The 25,696-nt window shown below is 32.9% G+C and overlaps 2 protein-coding genes across 7 annotated transcripts; one reads left to right on the top strand and one right to left on the bottom strand.

Moving 5' to 3' along the window:
* Positions 1-5,260: 5,260 nt before the first annotated feature.
* Positions 5,261-7,431, top strand: LOC108476247 (uncharacterized). The gene is made up of 4 exons (XM_017778398.2): positions 5,261-5,542; positions 5,636-5,691; positions 6,960-7,026; positions 7,117-7,431. The coding sequence occupies exons 1-4, from the start codon at positions 5,414-5,416 to the stop codon at positions 7,195-7,197; spliced, it is 333 nt and encodes a 110-aa protein (XP_017633887.1). The 5' UTR covers positions 5,261-5,413; the 3' UTR covers positions 7,198-7,431.
* Positions 7,422-12,674, bottom strand: LOC108476245 (uncharacterized). Of its 6 annotated transcripts, none has more exons than XM_017778395.2 (13): positions 12,558-12,674; positions 12,059-12,472; positions 11,447-11,864; positions 10,767-11,361; positions 10,541-10,581; positions 9,838-9,938; positions 9,616-9,694; positions 9,347-9,445; positions 8,935-9,003; positions 8,787-8,836; positions 8,573-8,654; positions 8,281-8,375; positions 7,422-7,951 (listed from the first exon to the last, which is right to left on the bottom strand). In XM_017778395.2, the coding sequence occupies exons 2-13, from the start codon at positions 12,454-12,456 to the stop codon at positions 7,825-7,827; spliced, it is 2,154 nt and encodes a 717-aa protein (XP_017633884.1). In that variant the 5' UTR covers positions 12,457-12,472; positions 12,558-12,674; the 3' UTR covers positions 7,422-7,824. The 6 variants fall into 6 exon arrangements, 5 of the variants coding, with proteins under 5 accessions (XP_017633884.1, XP_017633885.1, XP_052881882.1 ...); XM_017778396.2 differs by having other exon boundaries at positions 7,422-7,708; positions 7,804-7,951; positions 12,059-12,665; XM_053025922.1 differs by having other exon boundaries at positions 12,059-12,668.
* Between the last annotated feature and the right edge of the window lie 13,022 nt (positions 12,675-25,696).

The following is a 25,696-nucleotide window of genomic DNA, read 5'->3' on the forward strand; positions in this document are numbered from 1 at the left end:
AGCAGTAGGGTAACAAGCTAAATTTTAAAGATCTTATCACCCTAAGCAGTAGGGAAGCAGATCAAAAGACGGTGAATCTTGTCCTCCTGAAATTGCAGTGAAGCAGATTCAAACCACCAAACCTTAAACCCCTAAGCAGTAGGGTAACAGGTTAAATTTATAAGATCTTAACCCCTTAAGCAGTAGGGAAACAGATCAAAGGCAATAAGCTTTAACCCCCTAAGCAGTAAGGTAACAAGCTGAATTTTAAATATCTTATCACCCTAAGCAATAGGGAAGCAGATCAAAAGATGGTGAATCTTGCCCTTCTGAAATTGCAGTGAAGCAGATTCAAACCACCAAACCTTAAACCCCTAAGCAGTAGGGTAGCAGGTTAAATTTACAAGATCTTAACCCCATAAGTAGTAGGGAAACAGATCGAAGGCAACAAGCTTTAACCCCTTAAGCAGTAGGGTAACAAGCTGAATTTTAAAGATCTTATCACCCTAAGCAATAGGGAAGCAGATCAAAAGACGGTGAATCTTGCCCTCCTGAAGTTGCAGTGAAGCAGATTCAAACCACCAAGCCTTAACCCCCTAAGCAGTAAGGAAACAGGCTGAAGATCTACAGATCTTATCACACTAAGCAGTAGGGTAGCAAGCCAAATTTACAGACCTTAAACCCCTAAGCAGTAGGGTAACAAGTTGAAAATCAAATGTCTTCTCCCTGAAACAGTAGTAGAGTTGATCCAAGCCACAGCAGATCTCCTTGAAGTTTCAGTAGAATTAATTGAAGTCACATGTCTTATCTCCCTAAAGTTGTAGCGGGGCAGACTGAAGATAACAAATCTTATTTCCCTGAAGATGCAGTGGAACGGAGTAAAGCTAAACAGACAAATCTTATCTGAAGTTACGGTGAAACGGATCAAAGCAACAGTTCCTATACCCCTGAGGATGCGGTGGATTGGAATGAAGCTACTTGAAAGAAGATGGGCACCGAAGAAGTCGAAACCCGGTGAGACCAGGCAAATTTGGCCCTTTTTAAGTCTTTACTCCATTCTCATTACACGACAACGAGCAAAGAGAGGCAGCTGTACAGGCCCAAATCTACCTACCCAACAGAAACCCATTTTCAAACCCACATAGCCCAACTTAAACCTAAAACAAATAAAAAACTAAGGCCCAAAACAATATGGCCCAGACCCTAACCCCAATTTGACCCAACTAGCCCAAAAATTTAAGGTTTCAAAATCTAAAACCCTAAATCACCTAATCCCACCTCCCCTAGTCACATCTCCTGCAAGCACCGCCACTGTGCCATCGCCCCACTTGCACCTGCAGCATTAAAAAAGAAAGAACAGTGTGCAGAAGAAAAGAAGACTTGTAAAAAACAAGCTATAAAAACCACAAAGGGGATCGGGTGTAGGGGGCTTTTTTGCTCTTGATTTTCATTCTATTCAAAAGATATAAAGAAGATTAACAATCAAAAAGGCTTTGTAACACAAACACAAATCAGCAGCAAGGAGTATCAAAGGCCGATCTAAATGTCTATTTACCGTTTTTATTTTACCCTTTTTTCTTTACTTTTTTCGAATATTGTTGTCACATATCACTCCTATTTTATTAAAAATAACATACATATATTAAACAAATATAAAATCGAAAAAAAAGAGAGAAAAAATTACCCTCGGCGATTTTCGACCACCGTGTATGGTGGCCAGCGCGGCAGATGACACGGCGGCGGATGACCGGCTCCTCGCCGATTTCTGGGCTGGCAGAGAGAAATGAGAGAGAGAAGAAATATTTTTGGAGAACAAAATGAAGAAATGAATTTTTTTAAAGAAATTTTGCCTTAAATAGCCGATCAAAACGACGTCGTTTTGGTCGGCCTCCTTAATGCCAAAACGACGCCGTTTCACGTGACCCGCGCGAGACTCGACCTGGCGCCTGAGGATCCGCGTGTTTCTACTGTTTGGGATAATTTCTCGCGTAGTCCCTCCTTGTTTCTATCGGGTTTTAATTTAGTCTTTGACCATTTATTATATTTGCCTCTTAATTTTGATTTTGCTTCAATTCGGACCTGGGATCATTTGAGGGACAGACATTCAGAACTGCGTCGTTTTGGGTATGGGAATATTGCCCCATATAGCCCCTACATCTTCTCGTGTGTTGCGTTTAGCCCCTACATTTCTTTCTCATCCTGATTTGCCCCAAAAGTTCCTTTTTTAATTCAGTTTAATCCTTCTTTTACTGTTTTTTATTTTTTTGTTTTGTTTTTTTAAATTTTAATACCATTTGTGCTGTTATATTTTATTATTGTTATTCTATTATTCTTGCCTATTGGTATCCCATTATTATTATTCTTACTTGATATTTATACATATATATTATACATATTATATGGTATTATTAAAAGCTTTTAATATTATTGTTTTCGTTAATATATATTTGTATGTCACACGATATACTTTTTATATCCCATACTACACATATGTATATCAATACTATGTATATTTCATCTTTTCTAAAAATATATGCATGTATATATTATGTATACATTTTATATATATATGTATATATATACTATGTGCATACTTTTGATCGTGTCATGTATTTGTCTTTCGGATATATGTATGTACATTATGTATATACTTTAATATATGATGTGTATATTTTGTTTCAGATATTATATATATTATGTATATGCTTTTAAATATTATTATATATCAATTTTCAATATACATTTATGTAATGTTTTTTATTATTATCATTATCATTATTATTACTAATATATATATGTACTATGTAATTTTGATTATATTACATATACATTTTTATACTGCACATATGCACCTTTTAATATTGTACTAATATATATATATATATATATATATATTTCTTATAACCTCTACGTATGTACCTTAACCCATATATGTATATACTTTTATATCATTACTATCGTTATCATTGTCATTTTATTTTTCCATTTTTATATCTATTTATTTATTGATTTGCTTACGTGTTCGATTATTTCATTTTCTCCACGTATGTGTTTACATTTATATAATACTTAACCTCGTTATTGTTTCATCTTTTATAACTGTTCATGTTATTGTTTTGACACTATCATTATATTATTATATGTGTTAATACCATAATTTGCTCTTACATTTTACTATAAATCACATCATGTTTTTTTCGATGCATTAAAATAATTCTTTCATAAAAGTAATATTCCGTATTTGGTAATTCGAGATAATCGTGCCCAAACTTACTGGGTTTCGATTTTTCTCATTTAACCTAGATAACGGAATACTCTTTTGAATCGCTATACGAGTTTTGAAAATGTCTATTCCCGGAGATACGAAGTGTTGTGCCCTAACTTACCGGGTATGATACTTTGTCACCTCGAAATAAGAATTTGTTTTAAAACAAAGGCAATATTCGGTGTTTGAGAATTCGGGAAAACGTACCTTAACTTACTGGGTTTCGATTTTTCTCGTTTACTCTAAATAATCGAATACCCTTCTTTCAAGTTAAAATACGCAAATTTTAGGCAAGCTCACTCTCGAAAATTCAAGATGTCATGTCCTAACTTACTGGATGTGACATTTTATGTTTTGAGACGAGAAGGTCATTAACATTTGAGCATTTTTACAAAGAGGGATCGTATTTCAAAGTTCTTTCGAGTTTTTTAATCTTCGACACTAAGACACTAATTAATCAACTAGGTACCAATTTTTGGGCGTATCGAGGGTGCTAATCCTTCCTCGTGCGTAACCGACTCCCGAACTCATTTTCTGATTTTCGTAGACCAAAAATTATCGTTTTAGTAAATCTTAACTTTTATTAAAATGATTAATTTAAGGTGATCCAATCACACCTCATCAAAAAGGGATTGGTGGCGACTCCCGTTCTTTCATTTTCAAAATCTAAGTCGACCTACCCGTTTTTTCAAAAAAATGGTTACGACAAGTATTACCCCTAATTTGCCTAGATAGAGACATAAACAGAGTTTATATATATATATATATATATGAGTAAAAGTATTATAAAGACTATTGTACTAGAAGTTAGATAATATTTTACTCCTTTCACTAAAAAATATGTAAACTAGTCCAGTATATATAGGTCAAAGTACCAATTAAGTGACTATTTTATTTTACGATTAATCATATATCACGTCACATTAGAGTAACTTAATCAATATGTCAAATTAATAAAATTTGTCAGAAAAATTTTAAATAAAAAAATAGGAAGACTTTTTTTTAAGTACAAGGACTAAATATTATTTTTTTATAAAAGTAGAAGGACTAAGAATATATTTTAACCTTATTTTATATATATATATATATATATATATATATATATATATATATATATATTCACACTCAATTCACAAGTTACACATTATGAAATCGTTAGAAAGAATGTTGTGTTACATCCAATTGCAACATAAAATGAATGAATGAAAACAACATACTTAGGTTGCTATAGAAAATAACATCCGACTAACTGATTGCCATTATTTCATTTTTGGTGGAAAATGACATCTCAGTATTGTATTTCATAATTTGAATTTCACTTTTTTATATTATTAATTATTATTGTATTAAGTGATAAAAATTGAATCTTTCATAAATAAAATTTCAAAGTTGGAATTTTATGAATTGAAAAATAATGTAAAAAGAGTTTTACACTAATTACAAATCTAATCTAATTTAATTTTAAATTTAATCGAGTTTAATATGATTATTAAATACGAAAATTTTATGGACAAACAATTACTACATATTTAGAAAGAAAAAGTTTTAGCGAATGAGTATTAGTAATGTATTTTTAAATTATTATTTTTATATTAATCGAAATAAATAATATATATTTTTAATTATTAAAAAAAGAAAATGAACCTTAGCAATTTATTTTTATTTGTTTTATAATTATTTTAACCAAAAGATAAAAACATATAAATTTCGGTCAATCCAGTTAATCGATCGAATTAATCGAAATATTTCGGTTTGGTTAATGTATTTTAAAAAAATTAATTCGATTAACGGTTAAAAATTTTTACATTTAGGGAAATTCGGTTAATAGTAATTCGGTTCGGTTAATAATCGAACTGACTATTTGAACACCCCTAGTTATGGATAATTTTAGGTATTGTGTCAAAAATAAATAAGAAACTATAAGGAGATTATTAAAAAATAATTTAATTTAGATAAAACCAATATACTGACCTGAATTTCGAAAATGGGCCGAAAATGAATTTTGAAATTATAAGACGGGCCTTGAAAAACCCTCGACATAAGTTTCCAATTTTGAAGGATTTGATAATCGCTCTCTCTTTTTCACTGTTTCTTCAACTGAAAACTCAGGTCGATTCAACGAACAACGTTAGGGCTTTTTACCATCTGAAGCTTAACCAATAGCCGACAATGGAAGCCGGAGATGGAGGCGTTGACGTAGTCGTTGATTCTAAGGATTTACAGCAACAGAGTAAAGCCTTCGATAAACTCACCGATCGTGTCGAAGATCGCCAGCTCGATTCTTCTCGTGCCAAATCGGTCCCCTTTCGATCTTTAGCTTACGCTTCTTTTGTTCCTTTTCGTTTTCTTTTGCTTACGGGATTCTTTTTCTTTTTCTTTTTTACGTTGCAGGCCATGGCATCGATTGCGGCATCAGCTGAAGCAGAAAAGAATGCAATGAGATTGAGGTTTGATTTCTTGAATATTAATTATCTAAGTTTAATTTTAGTCCAATTTGGTTCCTCTTTGTAGTATGTTTTGTTACATTCGTTGAATTTTGATGGTTGGATTTGAATTTGCAGAAATTTATAAAGATATTAATATCTGACACTATATGATCGAATAAATATATGAAAGAATTTATAAAGAAACCGAGTATATTCATATCGAAGACTTTTTTTTTTTTTTTTATGTGTGTGTTTTGTCATTAAAATTGTCAAAAGCTGTGTATAAGGTAATTTGAGGTAGGTCATAGGGTAACCTAAATAATTCTAATGATGCTGCTGCTAAAACCCAGAAGCCATATCATTTTAGTTGTCTTTTTTTCATGTATTTGGAAGGTCATGCATTCATTTTTGAGTCTAGATATGCATTGTACACAGTTGTTGAACACGAATCTTTCGAGAAACATGAAGAGTCGGAATGACATAAGCATATGAATATATACCAATGAGATTGATATAATGCAATCTTAATCTACAATCATATTTGGTTTTAATTTGCAATATTAGGTTACCTTTCATTTCTTTTCCGTAATCCTTGTTTTCTTCTTCAGCCGTGCTATTATATGTTCCTTAAATCTTTTTGCAGAATAATAATTTGTAGGCCATATTGAAATGTAAGATTCAATGTCGTAATTTCTCAATCTCAAAACTCACTTGCACTTTTAATTTCTCGACTTGGTTATCCAAACTTACGACTGCAGAACTCGCCCAGTTAGTTTGCAGAATATGCAAATTTATAGCTAATTGCTCTAGACATCCTAAAACTCTTAGCTTCTAAATTGGTACTCAAACATCAAAACATTAGTCAAGTCTTCAAAGTATCAGTATTGTATCAATCAACTACTTTCGTCAACCTTGTCAATAGCTTAGTCATTTAAGTACCAACTCAAATTGCAAACATGTATACACACACTAACGAGTTTTTTTTTTTTGTTTGGTAAAGAAAGTAGCTTTCCTACCATTTAATGACTATTTCTTTTAAAAATTTGTCAGATTCAACTTGTTCGTATGACAGACACACACTTGTTTACAATTTAATTCAACATGTTTTAAAGATGTTTCACATTTTATTTGTACTAACATTAAGCACCTAAACTGATGTTTAAGTTAATGAAATGACTTGATTCTTGTTTGTGAACTTAAAGATTTTCACGCGCTGTATCAAATAAATTTCCTATATATTCGATTTTGTGCTTTATTTGAACCGGACGCTATATTTCTGTTCTATTCAGAGAGAAAGAATTAGCTGCAGTAAAGATCAACGCGGCCGATGTGGACATCATCGCAAACGAACTAGAGGTTGGCTTCTTTTTCTTCTTCTTATGTCTCTTAAATATCTCTGTGATATGCCAAAGATGCTAATACTTCGATCTTTTGCACCGGAAAAAGTTGGACAAAAAGGTTGCAGAGAGTACACTTCGCGAGCACAAAGGTGATGCCGTTGCTGCTATTCGGTCCTTGCTTCATTAAACCGGACCCAAGTCAGTGAAATAAAACGATATTTCTCAAAGTTTTTGACAAAACCCTTTGTAAGATGGAGGCCATATGACAGGCACAATTAACTTCAAATCGCTTAAACTCAATTTTAATGGTGACTATGGCTGTGCTTACTGTTCTCCCATTAGAACCTAGCGTTAGAAGAGCACATTGGATGCTTCTTTAACTTGTTGAGACATGAAAGATTCAAAACCTAGTTATCTGGAATGTTCCGAGTTTTCTGATTTCTCAGTCTTTAGTTCATGCTCGATACAAATTCCGATATAGAAGAGTATGATCCACAATATAAATATATAATATACCTTTATTGACATTCCCTCCGAAAAATTTCCAGGCTGACATGAAAAAGAACAAGCGACATTCACTAACAACCAATCCAATCACCATGAAATTTGGGGTTGCTCACACGGTAAGTGCCGTCTCCTTTTCATCTTTGTCCAGCCTGATATTTTCAACGCCAATGTCGCAAGTCTAGGCGGCAATTCTGCATTCCACAAGCGGCAATTGAGTGTAAATGTTAGCAAAAAGAATGCCCATGCTTCAACCAATCGAGAGCTTTTGCTGAGGGAAGAAATGAACCCAAAAACACTTGGATTTGATTCATGATCCCTTTTGAGAGCCGTCTCCAGTCGAGTTACGGGCCTGCTGAAATTGGATGGTGCATCGTCTTTGAAGCTCTCTAAGCTTGTCCATCAGTTCCAGAAACGTTGGCCGACTTCGAGGATCACTGGTTTCGGAAAAAGTTATAGTTTCACAGGTCAGATCACAATTGAAAAGTACAATGACTACATGAGAAACAAAGTTTGCTTTAATCCTGAAGACAATCGGATCAAAATTAATAACTAAGCTACTACCAAAGTCGATTGTGTAAATGGTTCTTAAATAATTAGGCCATCACTTCTTATTGTACGTAATTTGATAAAAATATCACGCGATGCTTGAGGCTTGTAATGGTATGTGGTTCATAATATTGAATTAACTAATGTACCGTTATGCTACAGCTCGATATAAAAAAAATGAAACCAAACATGAAAACGTTACGAGGAGATAACCCACCTGAGCCAGCAACTCTCAATTATAGAAGCCCACAGTGGATCTAAATCCTTCGGAATCTCAAGCTGTTGGTTCATGAACCCGACAGTTCCAATTACCTACAAGTATCCTAAACACACTGTTGTTCATATATGCAGAGCTACAAGACTTGCAATGCTCAGTAGTTTCTAAAGTGAAAATATTGACTTAAAGATGGGATCCAACATAGGATCAGAGAAGCAGATGGACTGATGATGATAGACTCTTCGCATGCAAATATCTTGCATTTTTTTAAATCAAAAGTTGAGAACTATACCTGTATTGAGTTGAGATTCTCCCAAGGTATCTTTCCAGTAGCAAGTTCCCATAATATGACTCCAAAACTATAAATATCGGACCTATGTGTTTCCCAGAAAGAACAAGAAATATAAAGTCGGCAGAGAATAAAAATTGTGAACACGATTGGGCTCTGGGATGGGGATATGTTGTGTGAAGTGAAAAAGAGAGGAGAAGAGTCATTTGCAACATACTTCTCATCGGAGGGTTCATTGCGAAGAACTTCTGGCGCCATCCAATGAGGCTACAAGAAAATTCAACCAAACTATTAAGTTATGCATCCTCTCACAATGATTTAGACTTAGATTAATATTATTGATGAACTAAAGTTTCAGTCAATACCGTTCCTTTCCCAGTCTTAGTAGTGAGAAACGTTGCATGCTTGAGACGTGACAAACCAAAATCGCCAACCTGGTCAAATAAAAGGTAGCCCTAAAACAAGTATCTTTGAAACTCTAATGCAAAACTGAAACTAGATCTCCAATCAGAGGCGGAGCAAGGGGGGCTGGCAGAGGCTCTGGCCCCCCTAAAATGATATTTTTTTCATTTAAGCCACTTTATACAATTTTAAATTAATAATGGTAAAATTGCACTATAAAATTTGATTTAATCCTTTAAAAATATAGACTATTAAAATAGTGAAATTGCATTTATAATATCATAAAAATATATAATTTAATTTCGGGTCCCTGATAAAATTTCTAGCTTCGCCCCCAATTCCAATTAGAACAGATGCACATAACTAAAGGCAAACCTTCACAGTCCAATTCTTATCAACTAGGAGATTTGAAGACTTCAAATCGCGATGAACGATAGTCGGATTGCAATGGTGAAGATAATTCATGCCTCGTGCCTTAGCAGTTCAATCAATAAGATGAATTAATGAGGGCAGGGCAGGGCAAACAAGAACAGATAAAAAAAATGCAAATTGAGGCATGATGGCACTACACCAACCACAACTTGAAGAACATCCCCAAGTTGCAAAAAAAAAGAAAAGAGAATCCAAAATTACTTGATACTCACAATATCCAAAGCCATATGAACACGCCGTTTCCTATCTAATTTTGCAGCATTCCTCTGTAGCAATCGAAACAAACTCCCACTACATGGACAAAATATAAATAAGCATTCATAAACGATGAAGTAAATTAAACCAACAAATCTACTGTTTCAAAAAACAATAGATATGCAATGTTAATGTTCCATAAATACCAAAAAAAGAATTTCAAAAGGTGGTGATCGAACCGTTGAAGGAATTCAGTAACAATGCAGAGACGTTGAGGTGAAGTGACAGCTCCCATGAACAGCAGAACATTTGGATGCCGCAGTCTTTTCATCAGAGAAACCTTCAAAGCAGAAGGGAAATAGTCGGAGCAGAATTAGAAGAGGAAGAAAGAAACTCAAAACGATAACAAATGCAGTTATCTTAGCCAGTTGGTGACTGCAAAGCAATAAAAAAGTAATTTTACAATAAAGCACACCTCCTGTCTAAAGGAATGTATGACATCATCTGAATATTCCAGGTTCGGGAATACCTTGACAGCAACATCCTTCGATGAACATGGTTGATTTACACAAATAGTAAGTTGATTTACATTTTTTTTCATGCTTCCTACCATTTCTATGTAAAACCAATATAAATAACTAACGAGTAAAACAGCTCATGTATAGCAATGACATCATGGCTTCCATTAACCGGAATGGACTGCAAGTATGGCATAAGATCCCAAAATGAACTCCGGATTTTTCATATTGCACTGTCTATATTAGACTTATGGATCAATGTAGGTGATGAACCTATAATACTCAACACCATATAGAACAATTGACTGATGGGTTTGTCACCAATTTTCCAATTTATACGAAATCAACACCATATAGTACCATCAATAATGTGTTTATTCATCCTCCCAAAAAATAAGGCAGTGAAAGGAGTAAGAGAACATACTGATGCATACCACAGACCATGATATACTGTTCCACAAGAACCTACAAGGAAAGCAAAGGAGAATTAAGTATGTACTTAAATAATTCATGTTGTGATATTACCCACGACATCAAGTAAGAATGAAGTAGAATCAGTAAAGAGTTTTAACATAAAGTAATGGCTCCAGTTATAAACAAGTTCATAACTCCTTCACGTCTCCCAGTTGCTGTTAACTGAAGGAAATTACCTTGCCCAATTTGCTCTCCGATCGTCAATTCTTCCCACAAGATTTCATAATCTACACAATCAGTGTCCATATCAACTCTATTAACAGGACTACCACCAGTACTCCCCGAGCTGCTGGTACTGCTTGTGCTGTTAACATTAGCAGAAGATGATGAAAAACCTGATGCCTCATTGTTGATAGGGCTGTCATACTCATTAATATGGTCTTCAAGTTTTTTACCCAAATATGGGCCCTTTAGCAGAAATGTTTCATTCTGTTGATCATTACCCTCACAAGGCCTTATGGAATGAGTAGTCTTGGCCTCTGATTCTTCTTGACTGTTCCCTTTCCAAGGCAAAGATATCCCTGTCTTAGCTATAAAGGACGTAAATTTTTGGATTGCAGGTTTTCCTTCATTCTCATCACCAAAATCTATAGAGTTCATTACAGTGGACACGTTATCAAAAGGATAAAGTACATCATGGGAGGGTGGCCACATATCTTCCTTCGGTGTACAGACTCCACTGTAAGTTGCGTCTTCTTTATGATCATAAGGATCAACACGATTCTCGCCTGTCCTAATTCTGGATTTCACTTTGTTGCTCACCTTGGACGCCTGCTTTGGTTAACTCGTGAATCAGCCCAAATCAAAACAAAAGAAACCAAACATAAGCATATAAAAAGAATTAAGAAACTAATACCAAATTTGATATTTTTGATACAATTGCAGCTTGCAGAGGCTGCTGAGGATCAAGACCAAGTTTAATCGAGATGGCGTTTTTAGACCGGGTAAAGGCTGAAGAATCTCCTTTCGGTTGCCTTTCAGCTGAAAATTCAAACTTGGTTTCTTTAAAAGGCCGCGAATCACAGGTCACAGAAGTGATTCCCACCACGGAACCCTTTTCATCATAAAAAGGAGTAACAGTTGCAACTACAAAAATATTCTCCCCTAGTCTATTCTTAATAGGAAACAGCCCAGTCCAACTCTCCCCAATAATAACCCGTTGAACTATATTAACTGCAAACCCGAAATCCTTTGGATGACAAACAAGCTTAATAATATTTTGTCCTAAAGCTTCTGCTTCTAAATAACCATAAAGTTTTTCAGCACCTCGGTTCCTGCAAAAAAACACACAATTTTAAGAAAAATGAACCCTACAGGGATGATAATCCTTACCTTGTATATTAAGAAACAAGATCAAATCATATCGTTAATCTAGAAAAATAAATCACGAACATTGCAACTGAAAAAGAAGAAGAAGAAGAAGAAGAAGAAAGGAAAGAAAGAAACCCTATTTAAAGTTTAAACTTACCAAAAGAATACACGGCCTCTAAGATCATATATATAAATAGATTGTCCCATAGACTGTAAAATATTTAAATACTGACTGTTAGTCAAATTAGCGGCAGCTGTCCGTGAATTCCCGGTTCTTGTTCTTCCTGCGTCGCCACCGCCGCCATTTGTGGTGCCGCAGCTCCCGCTCTCTATTCGTAACGGAAGTCGAACAGAACCAGAACCGGCAGCAGCCGCAGCGTCCCCGAGAAATAACGGCCGTTGAGGGGAAGTACGGCGGGATCCTCGACAAGTTGAGTCATGAATTGACTCACCGCAGGATTGTTTTAAACTTGACATTTCTCGCATGAGATACGCATGTCCTACTTCCAGTTCTTGGATCTTCCTCAAAAGCTCCTCCCCTAGCGGCGTTTTCATTGTTTGCTTTCCCTTCCTTTACACAATCAGTTTGAAAAACACGCGAAGCTTCAAAGCTTTGACAATTAAATAAATTAAAATTCAAAGATTTTTTTCATCACCTTCTTCCACTTCAAAACTCTCCTCTGCTAAGGAAAACAAAATTAAAAGAACTCCACCCATTTCCTTTTTCTTCCTTTTGGCGGTTTTCTCTTTTTATTTTTAATTTCATAATTATCAAATGAATTTAAACTGTTTGGTGGGTTAAGTTAGTGTCACATGTCCGACACCTGTCTTTGTGTAAATTATTTTTAAATATAATTTTAATTATTTTTAATATTATTATAATGGTTTTTTAAAAGCGTGGAATGACATAAGCATGCCAATGAGATTGATCAATATTAGGTTTTTTTAATAAAATAACTTAAATAATTTAATTAATTATCAAAATGACCCACCTTTTTAATTAAGTATAAGAATACCCTGAAATCTGCACTAAAAGTTGGTGGAGCCAAATGATTTAGTGCTACCAACATGTCACATCAGCATGGAGCATAAAAAAATTAATTTTTTGGTGGAGCCATATAAAATGACGCCACCTGTATAAATACTAGTAAAATACTGAAATTTTTGAAAATATGGGGAGACTTAAAAAAATTAACCATTTTCTGATGGAGCTAATTAATATGGCGACACCATATTCCCTACCTGTCATGTCAGTTTCTTTTTTTTTTATTTACTTTTTTGACTTTTTTTATGTTTAATTATTTTATTTTATTTATTATTTTAACTTTAAAAATTTAGAATATATTATTAATATATATATTTCTAAATTTTAAATATATATTTTAAAATTACTTTTTTAAATTTTAATTTTAATTTTAAATATTAAATATACATTTAATAATATAAAATATTTAAATATTTTAAACTTTCAAATTTGTTATTAGTTTTATAATATTTTAAATATTATTTCGACCCAAAACAGTAAAAAATAAAAAAAATAATGATTTAAAAGATTTAGGAACTTATTATGCATTTTTTTTATTTTTGAATGGCTACTGAAAAAGAAGGGCAAGGGTGCCGCCTCACAGTGTGGCGGCACCAAACTTTAATTTGGATAATTTCATTTTAAGCCCTCCTTATTCAAATTTTATTTTTATTCCCCTTCAACTCACTATATTGTGTTTAAACAAACCATTAATTTTAATAATGCATACTTTATTTGGATGGAGTATGTATTAGCAGATTCACTAATATGATTATATATATATATAGATATTTACGCATGTATCACATTACAAAACAAAAATTTAAATAATTATACCTAATGAAACATGTATCTCATTACAATAATAGTTATTTTCCAAATAACATATTGTTTTATAATTTTATTTCTTATTTAATATTTTAATTTAATTTTAATAATACATACTTTATCCGGATAAATTATATTATAAAACTAATAACAAGTTTGAAAGTTTAAAATATTTTAATATTTTATATTATTAAAAATATATTTAATATTTAAAAATAATATTTAAAATTTAAAAAAGTAATTTCAAAATATATATTTAAAATTTAGAAAATATATATTAATAAAATATTCTAAATTTTTAAAGTTAATAATAATAAATAAATAAATAAACATAAATAAATAAACATAAAAAACAAAACATAAAAAAGTCAATAAAGTAAAAAAAAAAAGGAAATTGACATGGCAGCTAGGGAATCTGGTGGCACCATATTAATTGGTTCCACTAGAAAATGGTTAATTTTTTTTTAAGTCTCTCTATATTTTCAGAAATTTTAGTATTTCTTTAATATTTATACAGGTGGCGCCATTCTACATGGCTCCACCAAAAAATTAATTTTTTTATGCTCCCTACTGACGTGGCATGTTGGTGGCGCCAAATCATTTGGCTCCACCAACTTTTACTGTAGATTTCAAGTCATTCTTGTACTTAATTAAAAATGTGGGTCATTTTGATAATTAATTAAATTATTTAGGTTATTTTTATAAAAAAGCTTCAATATTAGCTTACCTTTTATTTCTTTGGCATGCTATTATATGTTCCTTAAATCTCCTTGCAGCATAATAATTTGTAGGCCATATTGAAATGTAAGATTTAATGTCCTAATTTTTCATTCTCAAAAACTCACTTCACTTTTAATTTCTCCAGTTGGTTATCCAAATTTAAGCTAATTATATTCCACATTTTCAAACTAGATTTCAGCTTTTAAATTGGTATCCAAACTTTAAAAGTCTTCAAAATATCAATATTGTATTAATTCAATACCTTTATCAGCCTTGCCATTAACTTAGTCATTAAGTACCAACACAAATTGCAAACATGTATACACTATCACACTAACGAGTTCTTTTTTTTTTTTGTAAAGAAAAGCAACCCTCCTACCTTTTAATGATTTTGTTTATTTTTTTTTAAAAATTGTTAGATTTAAGTTGTTTATATGATAGATACACACATGTTTACAATTTAATTCAGCATGTTTTAAAGATGTTTCACATTTGATTTGTACTAACATTTAGCACCTAAATTGATGATTAAGTTAATGAAATAACTTGATTGATGCAATGTTTATACTTAAAGGGTTCAATTAAAACATTTTAGACTTCAATTTGGGCAATAGTTTAATTATTTGAATCTTGTTTGTAGACATAAAATTTTTCACGGACTGTATCTGTATCAAATAAACTTCCTATATGTTTGACTTTGTGCTGTATTTGAATCGAATGCTATAATTCTATTCCATATAGAGAGAGAATTAGTTGCAATAAAGTGGCGGATGTGGACATCATCGCAAATGAACTAGAGGTTGGTGATCTGCTACAAATCAATATGGCAAATTAGGCTTTTTTCTATGCACTTAAAGAGCTTTTTCTCGAGCAAAATAGCATATTTAGCGTAGTTTTTCATTATTTTCGTATTTTTTATTAATAAGTGAAAATGTCTCGTTTTTGTCTATTTTGTGATCCAAATTGGTCAATAGCATCATTGAGGGCCTAATGTGTGTTTGAGTGATGTAGAGACATGTTGGAGGTCGAAAACGAGCAAGAACTACACCAAGGCAAAAGGCATTGTAATTCCAAGATATGGATATCGCGATACCTCTAACAATATAGGAGAGTGAAGACTCCCTTCAGTGGTATCGCAATATCCACCTTCTAAGGAAGACCCCCAAGGCTCAACACTGCTCGAGATATCGTGATATCCTCTTTTGGGTATTGCAATATCACCTTCGTCAAGGGGACAAACTTGGACAAAAAGGGTAGTCTTTGTCTACCCGGTCCACCATTCACACGAAGCCCATGTAGAGACATTTTTTACAACAAAAAATTCATCATCAGAATACACTTCAAAACAATCAAAAATTTCTAAGGAAGAGAGATACACATATTAGCTTAGTTTTAGGTTTAGTTTTCTCTAGGTTTTCTTTAGTTTTTCTCTGCACTTTTCTAGTGTTTTTATTTTTCTCTTCTTCTACATTAGATTATAGTTTATTTTTTTGGATTAACTTCTTGTTCTTATTATTTTAATATTAGTTAAATTAGCTATTATTGTAGCTAATGTTTATTTGCATTCTAGTTGCTTTCAAAACCTTTTAAACTTAAGTTTAATGTATTTCAATTTATTTTATTTTCAATCTATTAAAGCTTATTCCTTTTATGTTTATTGCTTTAGATTTTCCTATTAAATGCTTTTGGTTTCATGCTATTTAAGTTTTCTTGCATAAAAATATCAATTTTTACATTTTTCTTAAGCTTTATTTCCATGGCTGCCGTGTTTTACATTTTTATGTTTATTTCTTTGACTTTGAGCATGAGTAGCTAAACCTCAAAGGAGGTTGGTTGATGGAGACGTGAGTAAACTAAAACTTTTGGACAAAGGACTAAATCATAATAAATTGGACTAAATCAAATAGAACTAAGAACTTAGGTAGTAACGCCCCTAAAGGAATATCAAGATAAAGTGAGACCTATTTCGTCTAAGTCAATGAAATTGATATAGGAAGATAAAATGGAGCCACTTGGTCATTTACGCGATTTATATCCCTTGTCTGAGGTTCAGTGAATCACATTGAAGTGAACCAACCCCCATTAGTTATTTGTTGAATAATCCTTTAGTTTTACATTTCTTGCAATTTACTCCCTAGAATAGAATATTTAATTTTCTTACAAACTTATCTTGTTATGAATTGTCGTACTATAAAATCGCATTAGTAGCCGCTTAGACTCTATTGTGTATGCTAGTTATTTCTCAATCGCCTTTTCCTTTGGTTTCGACCCTTTAAAATGCTTCGTGTTCTGTCAAAATTATAAACATTGCAACTGACACTGTATGCTTGCAGTAAAATTGGGCTTTCAAATTTGTTATATAAATTCGTTGTTTTAATGCGCACGCGCGCAACTGGTCAATTGGCTTCTTTTTCTTTTTCTTTTTCTTTTTCTTCTTTTTCTTCTTCTTCTTTTTCTTCTTCTTCTTCTTCTTCTTCTTCTTCTTCTTCTTCTTCTTATGTCTCTTAAATATCTCTATGTGATATGCCAAATATGTTAATACTTCAATCTTTTGCATTGGGAAAAGTTCAACAAAAAGGTTGCAGAAAGAACACTTCACGAGCACAAAGGTGACGTCGTTATTGCTATTCGATCCTTGCTTCACTAAAATCGGGCCCAAGTAGGTGAATGTTATGAGTTAAAAATTAAATTAAAAATGATGCGTAGTAGTACCAAGTAGAGGTGATCATGGGCCGGGCCGGGCCCAAATAAAATTTTAGGCCCGTCTACTAGGCCCGGGCCTAGCCTGGCTCGAAATATGGGTCTAAAATTTTGCCCAAGCCCGGCCCGAAATAAAATTACTAAGCCCGAGCCCTGCTCAACCTACCCATATTAATTTTTTTTTCTTATTTCATTAAATAAAAAATTTAAAAATATAATAAATCAAATATATTTAAAAACATAAAAATAAATATTAAAACAAATAAAAATAATACTAAAACAATTCTTAAAACAATACACAAATTAACAATATAATAAAAATAGTTATATTAAAATTTAAAATAATTAAAAATAAAATAAAAAATATATTAATATATAATTGGTAAAGGCAGCAAACTTAAAAAATCTTACCCGAGGTCTGACACATTTTTTTAAACAGGCCTCGTTTTTTTGCCCAAGCCCATTTTTCGGCCTATATTTTACCCAAACCCTCCCATTTTTCGGGAGGGCCTTGAGCCGGTCAGCCACCCGACCATGATCACTCTAGTACCAAGTGAAACGGGGCATATAAAAGCTTTAGTGGGCGTATAGAAACTTTAGTGAAACAAGGTGTTTTGATCCAAGTCAACTTTGGTAGTAACCAACTTTGGAGCTGTTGTTATTTTTTTCTCTTTCTTTCTTTTCTTTTTAACAAATGGTTGTAACAAGGAGAATGCATGAATTGGGTATTGTGAAAATTATCTCTCCATTTTCTCTCTCTTTATCTTTTTTTATAACATCCTCCAAAACCCCATTGGTCGTAAATAATATGAGATAAAATCTTAGCAAAATAAGGTATAAGATCAAAGAAAATGAGAGTTGCAAGATATCAAAAGGGATTTAAATCAAAAAGCATGACATGATGTATTAGATTAAGAAAGGGAATAAATTGTAAATATGCAAAAGTTCTATGGCACAAGTATAAATGTAACATCCCTAAAATTGATATATAATAAAAGTAATAATAAATTGAATAATGTATAATTGATTTTCGGTAAAATGAGAAAATAATATAAATATGATAAAAGAGAATATTGAGAAGTATTAAAAAAATAATAATTAAGAAGTAGGCTTTAGCATATTGATTTAAAGTAAGGACTAAATCATAAATATGTGAAAAGTTTTTGGCTCAAGTGTATATATTCAAAATTTAGGGGATTGAAGTGTAAAAATGAGAAAATTAAAGGACCAAAAGTGAATAAAATCTAATTTACTATGATATGGAATTGGCATGCAGAGACCAATTTGAATAGGTGAAGAATTGTGAGGGACTAAATCGTAAATTTACTAAATTAAGTGATGGTTCAAGAATGGAATTTTGAAAGATCATAAAGGGCAAAATGATCAATTAACATGAGGGAGAATTCTAGAATGTAATGATGATGATGATATTTTGGTGGTATTTTAATTAATTAATTAGTTAAATATTATTTTATTAATATTTTACTTAGATATTTATTAATATTTTATTTAGAAAATGGTGGTATAAAAAGAAAGGAAGGATGAAGGAAATTTATCATCCTTCCAACGTGAGTAAAAGGATGAGAAAAGAAGTTTTCTTTTCTTTATAATTTAGTCCTTTGCCATGAAAAACCTACCTTTTTACCCAAAATTTTTGAAAATTTCCTTAGATATTAAAGAGAGAAGATGAAGTAGAGATTCTAGAGATTATGTTCATCAATTTAGAAGCAAGCAAATAGTAGATGAAAGTGGAGAAAATGAGAAGAACAAGGAAGGAAAGTGGTGAAGATGAGAAATGCATGGAAATGAAGAAGAAATGAAGAAATTCTTTACAAAGGAGGTAAGTTTCATACTAAACCTACTTGTATTTCAATAGTGGTGAATATCTTGCATGGTATGTTATTTTCACCCATTTTTCATGTTTTCATGTTTTTGCGATCGTTGTATTGATATCTAGTTAGTTTAGGGGCTAACTTGTAAAGTTGTCAAAGTTTAGAAAAATTACCATAAATGTTTTTGAAGTATTTTTGATGTTGTTCTTGAGCATGAAACTTGATGATAATATTGAACTAGTTTGTAAAGTGATTTTTTATTGATTTTCATGTTTAATCATTAAATTGAAAATAAATAAAAATGGACATGGTTTTTCTTAAAAAATTCTGAATTTTAAGGTTATTTTAGAGTGGTTATGTAGCACCCCAAACCCGGCCCAGAAGTTATGGCCGGATCTGGCATGCCACATCAAAAACGTAAAAAAAAATTTCCATTCTAAGTTCAGAAAATTGTACTTGATGTTCAAAAGATTAATTCATTAAGGGTTAAAGTGAATGGAAGCTGGCACCAGGTAGGAAACCGGAAAAGAGGTGGTGAGTCCATCGGACTGCTTAAGTACCAAGCTCCCTTCGGATCCAATCCTAGACATGCATACCGCCATTGCCACACCTTAACGTCATGGATATTTCTAGGAAACCGATTCGATTAAGTCATTTTTAGGAAAAGTGATTAATTTTGGAAAATACTTTCATTATGGAAGCTTTGCTTGTTGTCGTGTTATTTTGAAATCAACTGTTGTTTTTGAAAACGCGCCCTAAAGCTATCCAATTTCAACAGTTAAAATAAGTATTACCTATCTTAGTAATACATATTAAAAACCATCAAAAATAAATAAGCGGCCTTATTACATTTAAAAGCCCAAAACCTCAAACGTAATTAAAAGGATGTCCAGTTCACGGAAGAAAATCAAACTTTCGAGCGGTGGCCACTCAAATTCCCTCACGACTCCAAGCCCACTATGGTTGGGGATTTCTGCGTGGATGAAAATAAAAGGGTGAGTTTGGGGAAACTCGGTGTGTAAGGAAAACCCATTCAAAGTCCAAGTCACTCAAGCCTATTGGGCCTAAGCCCATTCAGTAATGATGGTCTTGGGCGAGCCCTTTTCAGATTATAATAAACCGGGCCTTAGCCCTTATTCAGATAATGATGATGGCCCATAGGCCCATTTCAAAATACATGCAACATCAAGAAACATATGCAAGCCCATTTGGGTAATAGTGGTACTAGGCGAGCCCTTTTCAGATTATAATAAACGGGCCTTAGCCCTTATTCAGATAATAGTATGGCCCATAGGCCCATTTCAAAATACATGCAACATCAAGAAACATATGCAAGCCCATTTGGGAGACTACTCAACCCACCAACCACTACACTCCACCCATTCCAGCCATACACTCCATGTGGGGATAGCTCAACCCATCCAAATTTAACACTCCACAGTTGAGCATTCTTTGCTCGATTAACGATAAATTGAGGCAAAGCCTCCAAGACGTGGACAAGCCACTTTCAAGACTTCCTCCGTCAATATCCCAATCCCATGCATCAGATAATAACAACATGGCATGCAGTAAATAACAACAGTCAAACATGCATTTAAGTCAATTTAACCCTAGGGGTATTTCGGTAATTAATCTCCTAGGGGTAAAACTGTAAATTTTCCACTTTTAAAGGTATTTCAGTAATTTATCTATTTTAGGGTTTTTCATGCATTTTCTTACTTTTCACGTACTAACAGAATCACGTACTGAGGGTTCTTACCGAATTGGGCCCGTTGGCCCATCATTCCAATTTTGGCCCATTAAGCCCAAAAATATCGAGGGCACAGAAATCATGCACTTTGCAGTCCAAATTTTGCAGCTTACCAAAAACATTAATCGATTTACCTCACGAGCATTCGCTTTTCGCAAATCTACAAAATACCGGTTTTCGGCATTTCGACTTTTCGACTTTTGCCGATCTAGACTAAGAAAGAGGGTGTTAGTTACACACTGCTTATGACGATATCTTGACGAGATCCACACACGAACTGCCTACAATTGGATTACTAACACGTTAATCTAACTATTCAAATACAAACTACGTATTAACCCCTTACAATATTCGGCCAACCACACCTACAGATCATAGTAAGCTTATAAGAAATCAATAAGCAACTCGTTAACAAATTTTTGTCAATGTTTACCACATAATCATAATTTCACTGCAAGCTATCTTCTTGAGCAACAGTCACTAAATCATTTATAAATGGAGCTACGAAACTCCAAATCAAGTTCCGTTAATTTTCCTTGAAAATAGACTCATATATCTTCTATCCATAAAATTTTCAGAATTTTTGGTTTAGCCAATCAATACCAGATTTTTCTCAAAGTTTCCCATGTTTCACTGTTTGACTAATCTGACCACTCTTCATTACGAATCAAATTTCTCATTGTACAGAATTCAAAATATGTTCTTGTTTATTTCATTAGAAACTAGACTCAATAAGCTTTAATTACATAATTTATTCAGCTTCTAATTCATCTCCCACAATTTATGGTGATTTTCCAAATTCACGTTACTGCTACTGTCCCAAGCAGATTTATTACCAAATCACACTTTCATACACCTATCTTGCATGCATGTTATTTAAACATGTATATCACCAATCAATCATCACATATCTATGATTTTTACTTAAGCATAATCTCCATTTCATCATTTCAAAGCACAACATGTTAGCCGATTTTTCCTTTAGCATCTAAGGCACATGCATGCTCATTTGTTTGGCTCAACTTCACATATCTTCCATTTTTCATCAAAAGAACATGAAACAACAACCATTTCCTTCATTTTAATTCATGACCAAATGCTCACAACACAACTAAAAATCAAAATATACTTCAAGAGTTAAGGTAGAATCAAGAAGAACTCATGAACCCCAAAATAGAAGCAAGGTACCAAGAACTTACCTTCAATTTTCCTCCTCCTAATGACCGAATACTCAAGAGCTTTCTCCTCTCCTTTCTCTTCTCTAACTTTCAGCTATGATGAACAAAGATGGACAAAACTTTGTTCTTTTCACCCTTTTTCTTTTAATAAAACTTCATATTTCATCCATTTAATTCTTTAATACAAAAGACATGATATTCTTATTATGAAACATTTACCTAACCCATTATCATGAAACATTTACCTAACCCATTATCATGGAACATTTACCTAACCTATTATCATGAAACATTTACCTAACCCATTATCATGGAACATTTACCTAACCTATTATCAATTTGTATCAATTTGTACCATAAATTATGGATATCAAGTGTACATTTTGTCTACAACAACATGATGGTGGCCACTTCATGTAAAATGGGAGGTTTGTCATGCAAATCCTCCTATTTTGCACTCCTATTTATTTGGCCACTTCAATTTAGCCTATAGCATTTTCAAACATTTTCACATAAGTCCTATTTCATAATTTCACTCCCTTTTTCTTATGGAACAAAAATTAACTAAAATTACCGGGTTCTATCTTAAGCTTGGGCCTTCTAGAGGCCCACAAACATAATTAAACCTATGCCAACATTCACAGAATTCCCAAAAATTGGGGCGTTACAGGTTAAAGATTAGGTTCCATGGGTTTAAAGTTAATTGTGAGAAATAAATTTGTTTTGGTCTTAAGGACCAAATTGAATAAAGTGCAATTGATTGGGGCAAAAATGAAAAGTTGTAAATAGATTGAAATATGTACTAAAGTGTATATTATATGAAATTAAAGTTGATAATTGAAATAAACCATTTTATAGATCAAGAACAAGTTGATAACCGGGGAAAATAGAAAGTTGCTGAATAGTCCCTGAACTTTTATTGTTCTGCAATTTGACCCTGGTAAATTTGTATGGTTTAATTTTAGTATAATTTAAACAATTAATTAATTATGAAATGGAATTTGTAAATGACTTAAAAGTGTTGAATTATAGTAAGTGGGTGGATTTGACACAGAAATCATATTGAATGTTGTTATTCGATAACTAAGTAAACCATTGAACGTAAGATAGGATAGGATACGATTGACATGCCAATAGGTTATATTGCGCAACATACATGATTGATTGATGTTGAGATGATATTCTATTTTATTCTTGTTTACTGAATATATCGAAGTTCAGCATTTGTTGTAAACTATCGCGTTATATTACAATGATTCAAGTGTGTTCCGGGGGCGGATGTAAAGCCTTCGGGCTTGACACTCAATGTCGAGGTGTGTTTCGGAAGGATGTTAGCCTATGGGCTTGGCACTTGGTGCCCAAGTGTGTTCTCGGATGGTTAGTTCATTTAAGCGTTTTGGTGTGTTTGGATGGTTAACCATGTATTTGAGTCTGTTATAAAGTTCATCGGGTTTATTTTCAATGGTATAATGTAATTGATTAGATTATTCCTGATATGTTAATTTTTGCTGCATGTATTTCTCTTTTGCATGTGTTCAATCTTACGATCAATTCTTTCGACAATTTATTCAACATTTGAGCCTTAAAACCTCATACTTAGTCGATTTAAGCAATTGGGCAAATTTCAAATTAAATGTTTAAGTATATAGATTGGTCGACATTTAGGTTTTAAAATTGGTATATGTAGCTAGAATTTTTCGCATGAATTGATTGATTGAATAAAATATGTTTGCTTGTGCATAAATAAATTAATAAAGGTTTAGGCTATGAATGAAGTTTCGAAAACGTGACCGAATTGAGTAACCGGGGCAGGGTGCTTGGGTTGTCATCTTGTCTCGCGTAAAAAGGTTCGAGTGACAAGTCGATAACTTACAAACATTCCGCTAGCTGAACACCCCATAAAATAAAAAAAGAGAAAAAATAATACATAATAAATAAAGACTGTTTGAACTGAGTAACCGGGATAGGGTGCTTGGTTTGTCATCCTAGTTCGCGTAAAAAGGTTTGATCTTGTCTATTAATTTTCTGATGTATAATTAATTAATAATGCCATGCAAATTATGGGATTCAATCTCAATTTAGCGAAATTGTTTAGTTGACATATTTCAATTTTATGACACTTGTTGATTAAAATGTATATTTTGAACATTTATTTCTTTTTTCCTATGTTGTTTGCATTGATTGAGGATATGGAAAAGGGGGCTCGATTTTTAATAAATTGTGGAATTAATTCTAATGTTTGAAAGAACAACATGCTTGAGGTCAAGAATGAGCTAAGTAGGGGGGATATCCAAAACTGATGGTTGTCGATTCCACCAATATAAACCTACACCTAGTTTGCAAATTAAAGCAGTAAAGGGAGTAGGGTCGATCCCACAGAGACTGGAATTACTGAAAATTGTTTGTTTCTTGACCAGATTAGTGTCTGGGCAGTTGTCATGCCCGCGACGTTTAGGGGGGAAATAAAATATGAAACCTGAAATAAACACAAGAAAACGTAAAAAGTAAAAAGTAAAAAGTAAAAGATGAAATAAAAATAAATAACAAAATAATTTAAAGGAAAATCAATAAAACTTAGCTCAGCCTTAAGCACGGGTTTTCCCGTCTTTGACCCATTCCTCGAAATTAGGTGAACTCCTCTTTTTTGATAAGCTAGTTATAGCTACCAAGGGCGCCTCGGACACCAACTCTTCCTTGTGTAAATTAGTTATGGAACGTCCTATAACTAACCCTTACCGATCGAACAACCTACGAAACGTTCGTGATTTAGAACTCCGGCACCTTTGCGTTCTAGAAGAGCCTAGCTCGAACCAATGCCCTCAAACGTTGAGACATTTAAATCCGATTACTACTTCCCTTGACGGAACCAAATAGCAATCCCCACTTGGCACGCCAATGTGTTCACGGAAGAACAATTAGACAATCGATCCTTTCGGAATTCCAACTGTACGTCTAGCCACACTAACTCAAACGACGTCTTTTTTGACTTAGTATTGACTTGACTTTGTGAGTTGACAAAGTCATACTCTTAATCCGGAGAAATAATAAATATCGAAAGTTGGGAGTTAGACAGCTCGGGTTCATAACTCACGGGTATTTTGACGGGGTTAACACCGACTTAAAGCTGAAAGGGGCTTAGTGTGGCATGAATTTAATCATGCTTGAAGGTTATGGAAATGATAGAAATTATATGAAAAAGGTAGTGGAAATGGATAGGAAAAATTGCAAAGAGAATTAGACAAATTTTGTAAAAAGAAGACAAAATAATCTAATGCTCAATTGAATTAAGAAAAAGAAAACAAAGTGGATAATGGGATTCCAAAATGAAATAGGAATGTAAAGACAATTGATTAATGGATAATTTCCTAAGAACTAAAACCCCCTATTTATATAGATAGGGTTTACTAAAAATAGCTTAAGAAAATTAATATAAAATCTAAAATAATAATAATTAAAAATAAATAAAATTAAAATAAACTTAAAATAGAATTTCCTATTTTTGGCTTTTTACAAAGTCAAATTTATGACTAGTCCTTGGCTTGCTCCATCTTTTCGCTTTGGCCCATTCCAATAATTTTCTTCTAATTTGGCCCCTTTTCAGCTTGCTTTTGATCAATTGCATCCCTGACAAGAATTAAATCATAAAAACACTTAATTAGCAGGATTCAGTTCATCAATAAACCAAATTAAGCATAAAAAATATGCAATTTGACATGTTTATCAAATCCCCCCTACTTAGCTCATGCTTGCCCTCAAGCATGTT

The sequence above is a fragment of the Gossypium arboreum genome, chromosome 3 (assembly GCF_025698485.1).
Source record: "Gossypium arboreum isolate Shixiya-1 chromosome 3, ASM2569848v2, whole genome shotgun sequence".
Classification (NCBI taxonomy): Eukaryota; Viridiplantae; Streptophyta; class Magnoliopsida; order Malvales; family Malvaceae; genus Gossypium; species Gossypium arboreum.